Source organism: Equus quagga, chromosome 1, assembly GCF_021613505.1.
Source record: "Equus quagga isolate Etosha38 chromosome 1, UCLA_HA_Equagga_1.0, whole genome shotgun sequence".
Taxonomy (NCBI): domain Eukaryota; kingdom Metazoa; phylum Chordata; class Mammalia; order Perissodactyla; family Equidae; genus Equus; species Equus quagga.
Genome location: NC_060267.1, coordinates 133708564 through 133725463, shown reverse-complemented (window position 1 = coordinate 133725463; position 16900 = coordinate 133708564). Strand labels below are relative to the sequence as shown.

Sequence of the window (16900 nt, the reverse complement as noted above, 5' to 3'; positions counted from 1 at the left end):
TAGCTAAGCATAATGAAATGAGTCAGAGTATAAAACATAAAGACTAGCTTGAAATAGAGTGTTCACTAATTAAGCTTTAAAGGGGAATGTGAATGTGAATGGATCATAGAAGTAAACCCAAGAGCTAAAACTATAAAACACTTAGGCGAAAACACAGGAGTAAATCTTCATGATCTTGGGTTAAGCAAAGCATTCTTGGATATAACACCAAAAGCAAGAAGCAACAAAAGAAAAAAATAGATAAACTGGACTATATCAAAATGAAAATCTTTTGTTCTGCAAAAGATATCGTGAAGAAAGTGAAAAGACAATCCACAGAACTGGCGAAAATATTTGGAAATCATATATCTGATCTGGACTTGTAACCAGAATTTATAAGGAACTCATACCTCAATAATAAAAAGACAATCCAGTTTAAACATGGGCAAAGACATTTCCCCAAAAACGATACCCAAAGGGCAAATAAGACCATAAAATGATGCTCAGCATCATTAGTTGTTAAGGAAATGCAAACCAAAATGAGATACTATTTCACATCCATTAGGATAGCTATAACCAAACAGAAAATAAGTGTTGGCAAGGATGTAGAGAAACTGGAACCTTCAAACACTGCCACATATGCCATAAAGAATGTTATGGGTATAACAGAAAGTGGCAAGATATAACTTAGAAACGTCATAACCAATAAACTGATTTCACAAAAACAAGAAATCCGTATTCACTACCAAGCTCAAAAGCTATATTAATTTAAAAGGACTACTGAAAACAGTAGCTGGTAGGACTATATAGGTCCAGTGTCTTCTGAGCAAAAGAAATGGGGGTCTCAAGTCACCTGGTATGGGAGTTACAAATGCCTATCCTGAAGTAGAGTCAACTCCTGCTCAGTTCCAGAGTCAGAGCCCAAAAAGGCCACATTTTCCAACTGCATAAAAGAATCTGAAAATTCTAGAAAAAATGTGGAAAACTAGATTTTTATGTGTTACCAACTAATTCAAAACATTTTAGGCACTGAGCAAGCCACCAGTTTGCAACCTCTGAGGGTAAGTTTAAACCTCCCAATACCATGCCTGTGTCTATAGCAACAATGCTTATTTGCCTTGGAGTGGTAAATGAGCAAACAACTTTAAGATTCCTTGGACAGGAAATATCACTGAAGATTAGAAGGGTTTTCCATACTGATTCTGCAAGCAATACTCACGCCCTCTAGCAGCGAAACAGGAGGACTACAAGCTCCCATCAGGGTCTGCCGCAGAAACTCATCCCAATTAGACATTTTATCTCTGATGCCTAGATGAGGGAATAAATGAGTGATTACTCATAATGTGAGCCACAGAACACAGAGAAAGTAAACCAAAAAGAATGCAGAGAAACTAAACCAGTGAAAATAGTTTAGAGGTGTATTTGTCATTTTAATACCTAAGAGTCCAATATATTGCTTTTTTGGGATCTTAAGAAAAAATCCTCTTAGATAGAGCTACTTCCTGGTTAGTTTAAGAAGAGCTGTATACAAAACAAAGGGAATATGCCCAGCTCCTTGTTAGTATAATTTTATCCAAAAGGTATCTACTTCATTTTTTATTATGCAAATTTTCAAACGTATATAAAATTAGCGAAAATCATATAATGAATCCTCATGTACCTTAGCTTCAACAACTGTCACTTCATAGTCAATCTTTCCATCTAGACCAGGAGTTGTTAGCAAACTATAACCTGTGGGCTAAATCTGTCCTGCTGTCTATTTGTGTAAATAAAGTTTTACTGGAACACAGTCAAGCCCACTTGTTTACATTCTGTCTGTGCCTGCTTTCACACTACAAAGGTAGAGTTGAGCAGCTGTGACAGAGACTGCATGGCCCATAAAGCCTAAAATATTTTATTATCTGGCCCTTTATAGAAACGTTGCTAACACCTAATCTATATCCTCATACACTCCACTCCCACCCAACCATGGATTATTTAGAAACCAATTCCTGATATCACATTATTTCATCCAATATAATCTCAGTGTGTATTTCTAAAAGAAAATAACTTTTTACATAACCACAATAACATCACATCTTAATGTTAATCAATCTTAAAAAATTAACAACAATCCCTTAATATCAAATATCTGTCCATGTTTGAATTTCCCCAAATGTCTCAAAAATTTTTTTTTCAATTTGTTTGGTCAAATCAGGATCTGAATGAGATCCAAACATAGCGCATGGCTGACCTATCAGCTAAATCTCTTATAATCTGTACATTCCCCCCACACACACTTTTTCTTACAGCGTATTTGTTGGGAGACTCAGCCTTTGCTCTGTGTAGAGTTTTTCAGATTCTGGTTTTACTGGTTGCCTCCCCATAGTAACCAGTCGTTCCACTGTCCTCTATATTTTCTATAAATCAGTTTAGATCTAGAGGCTTGATCAAATTCAGATTTGACTCTTTTCAGGTAGAGGGCAAGAATAAGAATACTTCATAAGTAGTGTAGTATCCTTCCAGGAAGAGGCACATCCTGTCTGGTTGTCTCTTCTTGCGATGTTAGCAGTTTTTAATGGTCACTACATAGAGACAATGACTCATTAGGAGCTAAAAATGGTGATATTCTTTCCTCCTTTCTTTGTTTACTAACCAAAATAGTTCTATAAAGAAAAATTTCTCTTCAACTATTTGATTACCCTGAGGTACAGTTTACAAAAAGAAGGCAAAATACATGCTTCTCTTTTTTCTCTGTATTTACCAGCCTTCAAAATTATCAACTGGTTCCCCAGCATGCTCCTAAGGCAAGAAATGAGGATTTTGTTTAAAAGCTTCACTATAAAGTTACAGATTAAATCACACATATGTTTCAGGCCACTGTAGCTATGGTCCAATTGACACTCAAACTGTCCCATCTTCAATCAGAGGGATTCTCTTCATGTTGGCTCCTAAGTCCTTCTGACATGACCCTAATAAATGGTCATTGGTATCTTTTTTACTTTTGGTATGAAATGATGTTCCAGGCTCATCTTGTAGTTTGCCTACCCAGGAATGAGCTGTTGGACTTCTCCTAAGGAGTCCCAATTTACTTCAGTGAAAACGGTATTTAGAGATCATAATTGGGATACATAGGGTGCTCAATGCTACTGAGATAGTGTTTCTAGGCCTTTTCAGTGTCTAGAACTAATAAATATCTTTTCTTTCTTTTTTAAGGTAAATCACATCAGGAGTTCACATTGCTACTTCCGATACAAACTTAGGAAGATAGTATTTTTACTTAACTTCATCTATTTAAGCTCTGTTTTCCTTTATCTCGTGCTAAAAATACTAGTTTTCAATTACACATTTAATTATTAATTTGCTTTATCCCACAATACACAAATAATGATTGCAAAATAATACCAACTGTACCACCAACAATACTAAAAAAGCTGAAGATTTTTTGTTGCAATTTTTCTTTTGTCTTTATGTTATATCCCTACTAGGAACATAGATTTAAATCACTGTATTTTAAAGTCACTGAAATAGTTCTTCTCTGGGTAGTTACTCCACAAGCTGCATACACATAGGTTTCTTTGTTAGATTTTGCTTTTGTTTTTTAGGAATCGCTTTCTTAAAATTTAATTTTGCTTTATAGTTATATAAAATATTTACATGGTTCAAAATTCAAATCTATAGAAGAAGGTACATTCAGAAAGTCTAGCTTGTATCATCCTTGTCCCCTTCACTCTATTTCGTTCTTAACCCACAGGTGACTTGTTTTTTTTTGGTGAGGAAGATTACCCCTGAGCTAATATCTGTGCCAATATTCCTACACTTTGTCTCTGGGACGCTGCCACAGCATCACTTGACAAGCGGTATGTAGGTCCATGCCCAGGATCCAAACCCACAAAACTTGGGCTGCCAAAGCAGAGGGTGCAATCTTAACCACTACGCCACCAGGCCAGCCCCCACAAGTAACTTTTTTAAATGAATTTATTCTTTAAAAAAAAAAAAAAACAGAATTCACATACCCATACACACATTCATTATGTTCTCCTCCTCCCTCATTCTGCATAGTTATCTTTTTTCATACAACAAGATATTCTAGAGAACATTCCTTGGCTGGATGTAGTTGGTCCCCATTTCTTTTTGCCACTGAGTGCAGCTTGCCATTATAAAGTACCATTCTTGGTCTCTTGTAATGCTTTCTGATCAGAATTCTACCTCTGCCAGATATCAAGACTGAGACTCCTGCTTTCTTTTCTATTTCCATACATCTATGTATCTTTGTCCATCCTTTTACTAACTTTACCCTTTCAGAATCTCCCCATTTAGGTATGTCTCCTGTACACAGCACAGAAGTGGGTTTTGTTTTGTGAGCCAACTTGAACTAGTTTTTTCCTTTTAATAGAAGAGTAAGCCAAAAAAAAAAAAACAAGAGTAAGTCCCTTAATATTTATTCATATTACCAAAATGTTTGGCCTCAATTCTATCGTACTGATAAATATTATATAAATTATTTGTGTCTACAGTCTTTCACTATGTGATCTATTTTATTTAAACACAAACTTCTTCTTTTTAAAATCTATCTTTTGGCATTTAGAAAGGTTTGTGTTTTTGTTCTACTGGTTATCTTTATACTAATACCTCTATATAATACTTTTAGCTCTATTTTTGGACCATTTCCTATTTCTTTTTTCTATAAACAACACTAAAGTTAGCTATAGCCTCTTTTTTCTCCTCTTCTTGTCATTACAGTTAACAGCCTTTTACTCCCAGTTAACACTTAAAAGGCAATTAACTAAATTACTAGGCAATAAAGCTGGTTAAAAAAAAAAGGCAATGAGTAAGCTTATACCATTATCCACATGCTCTCCCCACTGTTGTCCTCTATTTTTTTTTAGTTACACTGTATTTACATTGTGAGAACGTGTAGCTATTATATACTATACTGTCTCCCTTAAAACCATCATTTAGTTCTAAGTTCTACTGCTACATATAAATATATTTAATGTTTCACTAACACTTTCTATGCTAATATTTCTCCATTTGTTTGTTTTTCTGAAGCTCACTCTCAAGTGGCTTTCTTAGGAAGGGCTCATGGGGACAATATCACCTGAATCCTTACATCTTCATAACAGTTTGCATATGGCCTTTACACCTGAAGTTCAGTTTGGCAAGACATAAAATCTTTGCCTCATATTTTCTTCCGCCGAATTTCTTAAATATGATATCCTATTATCTTTTGGCAGAAAGCAGTGTTGTCAATTAGCCTGATGACAATCTTGTTTTCCTTCCTTTTCAAGAAACTTAGCTTTTTGCCTAAATAACCACGGGATTATTTTTTGCTTTAAAGTTCAATAGCTTCATTAGAATACACCTTGATGTAGCTGTTCTTATTTGATTTTCCCATATACATAGTGAGCCCTTTCAATACATATTTCAAGTCCTATTTTATTTCAGTAAAGTTTTCTTGAATTATAGTTTATAGTATTTTAGTGTGTCATTGCTTTGGTTATCTTTTTCAGGGATTTCTATTTTATGTATCTTAAATCATTTTTACCTATCTATACTATTTTTCCAAGTCCTTTTATTTGTTTCTTCATTTCTTTTTGGATTTTAAAATTTCTCCTCTTTTTCATCTTTCATTTCTCTTCAGATATTATCCATGGTTGATTCGTTCCTGTGTTCATTTTTTTTTTTTTTTTAAAGATTTTATTTTTTCCTTTTTCTCCCCAAAGCCCCCCGGTACATAGTTGTATATTCTTCTTTGTGGGTTCTTCTAGTTGTGGTATGTGGGATGCTGCCTCAGCGTGGTTTGATGAGCAGTGCCACGTCCGTGCCCAGGATTCGAACCAACGAAACACTGGGCCGCCTGCAGCAGAGCGCGCGAACTTAACCACTCGGCCACGGGGCCAGCCCCTCCTGTGATCATTTTAACTTGATCTTCTTTTCTAGTATTTTTTATTTCCAGTTCTTGCTTAACTTCTACATTTTCTCTTTTCAAATCTTCTTTTTCTCCAATCATCTCATTTAAGAGTTTTTATAAAATTTATTTACACTTTTTCTCATTGCTTCTATCATTGTTCCTACTTTATTTTAGCTTGTTTTGAAACGTTTTTGTGAGGAGTGATGTCAGCATCGTGGCAAAGTGAGCTCTTCCCTTATTCTCTCCCCCCTAAGATACAATGAAAGGGACATTCATAAACCAACAGAGACACTCACACAACACAACAGACATCTGACAGATTCATGCAGCCATTCATCGCCATACATAAGTGGATCTCCTCTCCCTTCCCCAGCAGCAGTGGGCAACGAGCTAGGGTGTGGGACCTCGCATGGCGGCCAGTGGATGACTCTGAGAGGAGAAGGAGGAAAAGGCAGCCCTCCATGGGAATACTTTCATTCTCAGAGTTGCCTCTCAGCCTGTGGGAAAGCTCCACATGGAGGAGGCTAAGCAATCGTGAGGGTGCTTAGCACCCTACCAAGCCAAGCAGCTCAGGTGGCCAGATAATGAGTGCAGAGCAGGAATATGTGGAACCGCACATGCAAAAGAAGGTGTCCCTCCCCCTCCTCCTGCCTGGTGCATAAGCTCAGGAAGTCGGCCAGAGCAGGGGATCCCCGCCACAGCACCTGCACCTAAGTGTGTAAAGCAGCAGCAGACAGGGGGCAAATGCAGATGGGCCCTGTCAGCACAGCTTCCAATGGACAGGCACAGCTGCCAAGGGTCACAGAAGGCTCAGAAAGCACAGCTCCTGCCCCGACCCTCCCAGTGGTGACAGGTGGAATCTGTGACCAGATACTACCACTACGCGATGTCAAAAGTCCACCCCATCAAACAGCATAAAGAACTATATTAACATTCCAGACCAGAAGGAAAATGCTAAGTACCCAGAAACCAATCCTGAAGCCCCAGAAATATACAATCTAAACGATAGAGAATTCAAAATAGTTATCATAAAGAAACTCAATGAGTTCAAGAAAACTCAGAAAGTTCAATGAACTCAGGAATAAGATTAACGAACAGAAGAAATTCTTCACAAAAGAGATTGAAACTATTAAAAAAAATCAGAAATGCTGGAGATGAAGAATACAATGAATGAGATAAAGAAAAATCTGGAATCCTTAAAAAAACAGAGCTGATATTATGGAGGACAGAATTAGTAATTCAGAGGACAGATATACAGAAATGCTTCATATGGAGGAGAAGAGAGAACTAAGACTAAAAAGAAATGAAGAAATTCTCCAAGAAATATCTGACAATTAAAAACTGCAACATAAGGATTATAGGTATTCCACAGGGAGAAGAGAGGCAGAAAGGAGCAGAGAGAGTTTGTTCAAAGAAATAATAGCTAAGAACTTCCCAAACCTGGGGAAGGAGCTGGAATTACATGTAAATGAAGCTAACAGAACTCCTAAGTACATCAAAGAAATATTTTTGTCTGACAGTGTTCATCTCGTTTGTAGTTATGTTGCCCTAGAAGGATTTTATTCTACCTTTTTTCCTCTTTTTTTGTTATAATAATCTTGTATGAGATTCAACTGGAATTATTTTCTGTTGTTCATGTTTAAATGAGATGAATTTTCCTATACTCTTAAGATGAGATGGTGCCAGGTAGCATCATGTCTCCAGAGCTTTCTCTTAAGACTTTTTTTCACAAAATGTTAATAGCCAGCTATAAGCCCACAGACACCTCAGGACCCTAATACCCATAACTTCATCTCTAAAAACCATTCTTCACCAAAAAAAACCCCCAGGACTTCCTGGAAAAGTGGCTGATTTCAGGGCTGAGGCAAGGAAAAATTTCTTGAGCCAAAAAACAAGAAAACACTCAAAGAATGATGAGAACATAACAAAGGACACATTAGCCAGCTTGAAGGGGTGCCCAATGGCCAAATCCCGGACAATTTGAGCATCAAAATCAGTAATGGTAGTGAAGTATTATAACCCATTGAATAAAAATAAGAATCATGAGTCTACACTGACATGCATACATAAATACACACAGACATACATAAATGTATATGTGCAAATGGGGGAAAAGGGAATGTTCTTTCTGTAGTGAAAAGTCAATTATGAAATGTAGAAGGAATTAGAAAATACCATTGAGTAATCATTAGAGTAATGATTGTTTCAGATAAAAATTACCAATGCATGCTAAAAATAGTGGGTGACAGTTTGAAGAGTAATGTGATATTTACATAACCTCAAAGTATCTTCCCACAAGATACTTATTAATTAAAAATGGTAAAAGTAGGGCCAGCCCAGTGGCATGGCGGTTGGGTTCACATGTTCTGCTTCGGTAGCCCAGGGTTCACCCATTCGGATCCCAGGTGTGGACCTGAGCACTGCTTCTCAAGCCATGCTGTGGTAGGCGTCCCACATATAAAGTAGAGGAAGATGGGCATGGATGTTAGCTCAGGGCCAGTCTTCCTCAGCAAAAAGAGGAAAATTGGTGGCAGATGTTAGCTCAGGGCTAACCTTCCTCAAAAAAAAAAAAATGGTAAAAGTAATTTTATGGTGGAAAAACTTGGCATATACCAACTTAATCAAGTGATGAAAGTTAATATCACCAGTTAGAGGACAAACCAACAGCATGTATCTCCTGATATGATGCAACAGGACACAGCGTCACTTCTGCACTTTTCCTACCCGAACCTATGGAAACATCAGACAAACTCAAAGTGTTGGACACTAAAGAATAACTGGCTTGTACTCTTCAAAAACGTCAAGACCAAGAAAGACAAAGAAAGGTTAAGGAAACTAAAAAGACATGACAACCAAATGCAGTGTGTGATCCTGGACTGAATCCTGGACCAGGAAAAGAAATGGGTCATAAAGAACATTATTCGGTCTGGGATATAATGAATACTATTGGGAAAATTGGCCTGTACTTTTCAAAACTGTCAAAGTCATGAAAGACAAGAAAGCCTGAGGAACTGTTCCAGATTAAAGAAATCTTATGAGACACGAAAAGTAAATGCAACACATGATCAGGGATTTTCTTTTACTATAAAAACATTACTAGTAAAAACTGAATAAGGTCTATAGATTAAATAACAGTACTACATCAAAGTTAATTTCCTGACTTTGTTATTACTGTGCTCATGAATGTCCCTGTTTTCAGAAGTACATTTATGTATTTATGAGTAAAAGGGCTTCATGTCTACAACTGACTCTCAAATGCTTCATTAAAAAAGCATGTGTGTGTGTGAGAGAGAGAAAAGGAGAAAGACAGAAAGAGAAGGAGGGAGGGAGGAAGATAAAATAAATGTAGTAAAATGTCAACATCTGGGGACACTTGGCAAAAAGTCTCCAAGAATCTTCTATACTATTTTTGCAACTTTTCTGTAAATCTGAAATTATATCAAAATAAGAAGTTGAAAGAAAAACATATAATGTCTGGTATTTTCTTAAATCTACAGTCTCTCTTCCCTTTCTCCACCTTTATGCAACCCTTCTCTTTCTTTTGTCCTACTGTCTCTGTCTTGCTTAACTAGAATTCTACTCCCAGAAGGGCTCTTTCATTTGGTTCATTTAAAGAGTTCATAGTCCCCAGATCACTTCTGGGTGAGAGGAGAGAGGACAACAAAATCAGAAAGAGAATCAATCTGGCCCAATGTACTTAAAGACAAGCAAACCTACAAGTCCCAAACTCAGAGAGCCTCACAATCATACAGGATAAGCAACTGATGTTCCCTATGAGTGTCATAAAAACCTGAGGCTTATGGAGGACAGAAAATAATTTATAATTTGTTCTTTATAAATATTTTCATTCAAAACGCTAACCCAGAAGTTAGGAAAACACATGTGCTTGGGAGACTGAAAACTTTAAGATTGTGGACAGCCCAAATTTTCCTAGCAATATCATATCATGTCTGGATAAGAAGTATTTTATTACCTTCTGGGGCTTCAAGGGTCTTCTTATTCTGCTCACACCACCCAATGGGGTAGAGGCCAGCTTTCCTAATGTCACACCAGAAGTCTGCTCTCCGGTCCTCCCCATAGCCGTCGTAGCGGAGAAGGAGCAACTGCTCACAGGTGGTAATGACTGTGGCAACCCAGTAGGTTTCAGGATCTGTTTTCACAACCACCTCCAGTTTCATCCCAGGAGCAAATCCATTTTGCAAACGAGTGTCCACCTGAACAAGAAAATGTTATTAACCACCAGACAAGTATCTCAAATGAGTATTTTTTTGGCCAAAGTTCTTTGTTAAGGCTTACAATTCTGAAGCACCAAATGCAATAAAATCTTCCCAAGGGAAAACTGAGAAATTCCAATTCTAACTCACAGGAGTGATCCAAACAAAACAGGGAATAGCAATGCTGCTCTGTTCCATCTGACTCTGAAGGAATTTTAATATAACTCAATATTTTCACCAAAGCAGTCTACAAAAAATGTTTTCCACTATGCACATAAATCACTAAATGTTCACCATTTTAACAGCCTTCAACACATTAAGTTTTCAAGAGTAATTTCTACATCATTCAAAAGAAAATTTATGAAGCCAGAAAAGGGAAAGGACAAAAATAAGTTATAATGATAATAAATTAGTATAATATGTTCCATGTGTAGGGAGCTATATCTCCCAGTCTCCCTAAAACCGTCTACATTTAATACCTGTTACCCTTGAGTAGTAATTAATAATGCTTCTTTTCTCTCTCAAAAGTATCCTAATTTAGATGATAAATTATATGGTCACAACGGTATAGGTTAGCAATTCTGGAACTACTGTACGTGTACTCTAAGATTAAATAAATATATTGTGGATAATGACAGCCAGGTTTCTCACTGTGGGAGAAAAGTAAAAATAAGAAAAGGGAAACACAAGAATGAACCTTGTGGTGTTCAACTGGAATTGGAGGTATCAGAATGAGGTCACAATTACAGACAGACAGACGGAGAGATACAGAACAAAATAGAGATATGTACGCATGTATGTGGTAATATACATATATTTCCTAACTCTGTGAATTGACAAGGACTAGAAGCAAGGATACTCGGTAGTAATAAGAAAATTTAGCATCTAAATCTTGATTTCTAAATACCATCCTACAATAAAAAAGAACAAGAGATCCATAAAGAAACGATTGATCCCAATTCTCAGGTAGGGAAAACACAGTAAGAGCAATGAATATCTTGTGATGCCAGAAAGTAAGGAAATGCTTCAAAAATGATGGGGGCATGTTGAAAGGACAAAGGATCCAACTAGAAGGATCTCCCAATGGTCACATTTGAAACAATTTGAGCAATAAAATGAATAATGAGAGTAATAGATTATAACCCACAGATTTAATTAAATGTCCATGAATCCATACTGTTATAAATAATTAACAGAGAAGAGGAGACATACCTTACTTAGAGTAGAAAATCAATTAATACAGAGAAAAATGATGAAAGTAGAAAATCACCATTAGACAAACACCACAGAAATAAACACTTCAGGCAAGAATCATGGGTTGATGCTAAAATGACTACAATGACTATATTTGCCTAATATCAAAGGTTCTACCCTCAAGATTCTTATTAATTGCAAAAGGAAAAACAGCAACATTTGATTGAAGAAACCTGGCAGACACCACCTTAACTAACTAATCAAAGTTAACATTGCCAGTCCTAAAACATCAATATCATATACCCTTGATATCATATAAGAAAAGCACAACATCATTTCTATGACATTCTTGCCAATCTGCATATACTCAAGCTAATCATGAGAAAAATCAAACTCAAATTGAGGAATGTTCTACAAAATAAGTGATATGTAACATGTGCTTCAAAAGCGTCAAGGCCATGAAAGATAAAGAAAGAATGAGGAACTGTCATACAGTGAAGGAGACTATGGAGACATGACAACTAAATGCAATGTGGCAATCACAACCACTGGAAAGTGAGGGGAATCCCAGAAAGGACAGAGCCAGAGAGGGAGAGTCACACATTCTGTGTAAAAAATTCCTCCCCCTTCTAATAATCACTACCCTGTTGTACTCTTGAAAGTCACTATTCTGAATTATAACATTACAGTTTAATATTGCCTGTGTTTTAACACTATATTGGTGGAATTATACAGTATAAATGTTTTTCTGTGTGGGGCTTCTCTTGTCCAACATTGTTAATGAGATTCATTCATGCTGTTGTATGAAACAGTAGTTTTTCTTTTCGCTGCTGTAAAGTATTGCATCATACTTATCTATTTTATGCTCAGAGTAGTAGGCATTTTGGGTAGTTTGCAGTTTTGGAAGACTACACATAATACTGCACATAATACTGCCATGATTATACAAATAGTTTTGTATGTCTCTTGGTGCATACTTACATGGATTTCTATAAAAGATACAGCCAAACTGTTTTCTCAAGTGGTTGAACCAATTTACTCTCCCAGTACTGTATGAGAAATCCTTCTGTTCCAACATTCTAACCAACACATTTGTATTTTCAGTCTTTTTCATTTTAACCATTTTGAAAGGTGTATTGTGTATCTCCTTGTGATTTTAATTTGCATTTTCTGATTTTTAATAAAGTTGAGAAGCTTTATATTTACCACCCATTTAGATTTCTTCTTTTGGGAAATGCCTAAGTTTCTTCCAATTTTTTATTGAGTCTATATTTCAGTGATTTGTCAATTACTTGTATTACAAATATCTTCTCACTTTCTTGATGGTGTCATTTGATGAACAGAAGTTCTCCATTTTAATGTAGTCTGATTCATCAATATTTTTCCTTTAAAAAGTCAGGGATTTTTCTATATTTTTTTTAACTTTTTATTAAGATTATGATAGTTTACAACCTTGTGAAATTTCAGTTGTACATTATTGTCAGTCATGTTGTAGGTGCACTACTTCACCCTTTGTGCCCTTCCCCCACCTCCCCTTTCCCCTGGTAACCACCAATCTGTTCTCTTTGTCTATATGTTTAACTTCCATCTATGAGTGGAGTCATACAGAGTTCGTCTTTCTCTAACTGGCTTATTTCACTTAACATAATACCCTCAAGGTCCATCCATGTTGTTGTGAATGAGACGATTTTATCCTTTTTTATGACTGAGTAGTATTGCATTGTATATATATATATATATACACACACCACATCTTCTTTATCCAATCATCAGTTGATGGGCACTTAGGTTGCTTCCACATCTTGGCTATTGTAAATAATGCTGCAATGAACATAGGGGTGCATGGGACTTTCGGAATTGCCAATTTCAAGTTCTTTGGATAGATACCCAGCAGCAGGATGGCTGGGTCATATAGTATTTCTATTTTTAATTTTTCGAGAAATTTCCATACTGTTTTCCATAGTGGCTGCATCAGTTTGCATTCCCACCAACAGTATATGAGGGTTCCTTTTTCTGCACAATCTCTCCAACATTTGTCACTTTTTGTTTTGGTTATTTTTGTCATTCTGGCAGGTATAAGGTGATATCTTAGTGTAGTTCTGATTTGCATTTCCCTGATGATTAGTGATGATGAGCATCTTTTCATGTGTCTGTTGGCCATCCGTATATCTTCTTCGGAGAAATGTCTGTTCATGTCCCCTACCCATTTTTTGATCGAGTTGTTTGATTTTTTGTTGTTGAGCTGTGTGAGTTCTTTATATATTATGGAGATTAACCCTTTGTTGGATAAATAACTCGTAAATATTTTTTCCCAACTAGTGGGTTGTTTTTTTGTTTCAATCCTGTTTTCCCTTGCCTTGAAGAAGCTCTTTAGTTTGATGAAGTTCCATTTGTTTATTCTTTCTATGGTTTCTCTTGTCTGAGGAGTTATGGTGTCCAAAAAGATCCTTCTGATACTGATGTCAAAGAGTGTACTGCCTATATTCTCTTCTAGAATACTTATTATTTCAGGTCTAATCTAATCAGGTCTAATGCAATATGAAATGAAATCCTTACCTAAAATATACAATTCTCAACACTTAAGTGAGATAGAAATGAACTAAAAAATACTTTAAAAGGACAACTATTATCACTGAGTTTTTCGCTTTTTGTTTTTTTGAGGAAGATTAGTCCCGAGCTAACATCTGCTGCCAATCCTCCTCTTTTTGCTGAGGAAGACTGGCCCTGAGCTAACATCTGTGCCCATTTTCCTCTACTTTATATGTGGGACGCCTACCACAGCATGGCTTGCCAAGCAGTGCCATGTCCACATCTGGGATCCAAACCAGCAAACCCCGGGCGGTCAAAGTAGAACATGCAAACTTAACAGCTGTGCCACTGGCCAGCCCCATCGCTGAGTTTTTACATGAGGAAAAATTAAAATAGCAGGACTCTTTAGCTTATAATGACACCTAAAAGAATATGGATCAACTTGACAAAACAATAGACAAAATCATAGAGTGAGTGTTACTGTCTTCACAAATCCTAGAATGAAGGAATTATGCCCTGCCAAACATTGTTATGGACTGAATTGTGTTCCTCCAAAATTCGTATGTTGAAACCTTAACACCCAACGTGACTGTATTTGGAAATAAGGCCTTTATGGAGGTGGTAAAGGTCAAATGAAGCCATAATGGTGGAGCCCTGATCCAACAGGATTAGTGTTCTTATAAAAAGAAACAGCAAAGAGCCTGCTCTCTCACTCTCTGCCATGTGAGGACACAGCAAGAAGGCAGCCATGTACAAACCCAGAAGACAGCCCTCACCAGAAACCGACCATGCTGGCACCCTAAACTCAGACTTCCAGTCTCTAGAACTGTGAGAAAAGAAACTTCTGTTGTTTAAGCCATCTAGTCTATCGTACTTTGTTATGGCAGCCTGAGGAAACTAAGACCAACATTAAATAAGCAGTTTTGGAATCAATAATTTCTTGTGCTTTAAAAGGGAGTTTGGGGTGAACAGGTTAAAAAACTAAATATAGGTCTAAATATAAATTAATAAAATTTGGAGTACTTTCTTACACTCTAAAGGTATTACATAGGGCAAATATGTTCTCCACTTATAAGGCAAACTGGGTTGTTAGGGCATAAAATTATGCTGCACAGGCCACTAATATGACCCACTGTAATGACATTACACATGTTTCTGCTCAATGTGAGAGAAAGCAAATGATACTGAAATTATTTTCAAGGAGCAAATCAACAGTTATAAAATTCTATAAAGTAAAGTACAAGAAAATAAACCATTTTCTTCAATTTATGAGAAGGTTTTTTGACATAAATAGAGGAATATTCGTGACCAGTCAAAAAGACAAGTCCTCATTGAGTGGCAGAAAATACACAAAACCAAACAAGATTTTCAGACTCCGTCAAGTTTTCTTAATGAGGGTGGCAGGAGGAGGGAAAAAGAAAAAAGCACTCAAGGGCCGGCCCCGTGGCCAAGTGGTTAAGTTTGCGCACTCTGCTTCGGCGGCCCAGGGTTTTGCCAGTTTGGATCTTGGGCACAGACATGGCACCACTCATCAGGCCACAGTGTGGTGGTGTCTACATAGTACAGCCAGAGGCACTCACAACTAGAATCTACAACTATGTACTGGGGGGCTTTGGGGAGAAGAACAAAAAAAAAGAAGACTGGCAACAATTGTTAGCTCAGGTGCCAAGCTTTAAAGAAAAAAAATTTTTTTAAAAAAGAAAAAGCACTCAAATTCTTTCAAGTCATCCAACTTAAAATAACTCTTAACTCTTTAATGATAGTGCAGTGAGTCAAAGGAAAGAGATATAGTCAGTAAAGCAAATATAGTTACTGCTTACGTGTTTAAAAGACCCATAGGGAACTGCTGTGGACCCTGTCTCTTCTAGATAATCTTCCCAGCTTAATTCCACTTCTTCCATACCAGATCCAGCATCTGGAATTAAAAACAAAACACAACAAAAACAGGTGATCCCCAATTAAAGAAAACTCAAGGTACAAAAACATAAACTGAGTAAATCTAACTTTACAACTTACTTCACAAAAGTTAATTGATTTTACACATAAAACAACTGCATTCTTTTTAAATGGTAGACTCCCTTAGTGCATTGACTGTCAATGAATCTAAACAGCACAGAAGCGTGACATGCCATCTCCTGCTGGGATCTATCTCGGATTCACCCAAATAGACCATATAGAGCTGGCGAGAGTGTAACTATTACAATCACTTTGGACCATAATTTAGTATCTAATGCCAAATACTTGACACACTTAGTAGGCATTTAAAACTTAAATTTCCAACCTGATTCTTCCTTAGTATTCTCCAACTGAGTAAAAGATACCACTAGTCGATATTTTGGCTCAACCAAAAAAATGTGGAGTTATCTTTGCTTCCCTCCTTTTCTTTCACATCTTACATCCAATCCATCAGAAGATTTTATAGGTACTACCTTTAAAACATATCCTAAATCTAATACTTCCCACCATTTCTATTGCTCTCTCTAGTCCAAGGCCTAACTACAATATCTTTCACCTTTTAATAACACTTATAATAAAATCTAAAATCTTTGGGAGACTGTAAAGGCCCTACAGGATCTGACCTCTGGCTACCTACCCTGCTACTTCATCCCCAACCAGCCTCTTGTTTGCTCACTGCGCTCAAGTGACACTGAGCTTCTTGCCATTCTCTTTCTTTGAGCAGGAGCTCAAAGAGATATTTGTACATGAAAGTTCATGGAAGCAATATTCAAAATAGCCAAAAGGTAGAAGTAACCCAAGTGTCCATTTAACAGATGAACGGATAAACAAACTGGGGTATATACAGTGGAATATTATTCAACCTTAAAAAAGGAAGGAAATTCTGACACATGCTACAACATAGATGAACCTTCAGGATACTACGCTAAGTCAAATAAGCCAGTCATAAAAGGTTAAATATTGTATGATTCCACTCATATGAGGTGGTTAAAGTAGTCAAATTCATAGAGACAAAAAGAAGAATGGTGGTTCCCAAGGATTGGAAGGGGAGAGGGGAACGGGGAGTCACTGTTTAATGGGTATGGAGTCTCAGATTGGGAAGATGAAAAATTTCTGGAGATGGACTATGGTGATA

The 16900-nt window shown here is 36.8% G+C and overlaps 1 protein-coding gene across 5 annotated transcripts in view; it reads right to left on the bottom strand.

Annotated features, from left to right (window-relative positions):
• Nucleotides 1–16900, bottom strand: part of SFMBT1 (Scm like with four mbt domains 1) — a 133629-nt gene that overhangs the window by 36912 nt on the left and 79817 nt on the right. For all 5 annotated transcript variants that reach the window (XM_046673577.1, XM_046673567.1, XM_046673601.1 and 2 more), the window contains exons 3-5: nt 15630–15724; nt 9846–10086; nt 1199–1287 (exon numbers count right to left, since the gene is read on the bottom strand). In XM_046673577.1, the coding sequence (XP_046529533.1) occupies nt 1199–1287; nt 9846–10086; nt 15630–15724 (425 nt within the window). The remainder of the gene's footprint in view (nt 1–1198; nt 1288–9845; nt 10087–15629; nt 15725–16900) is intronic.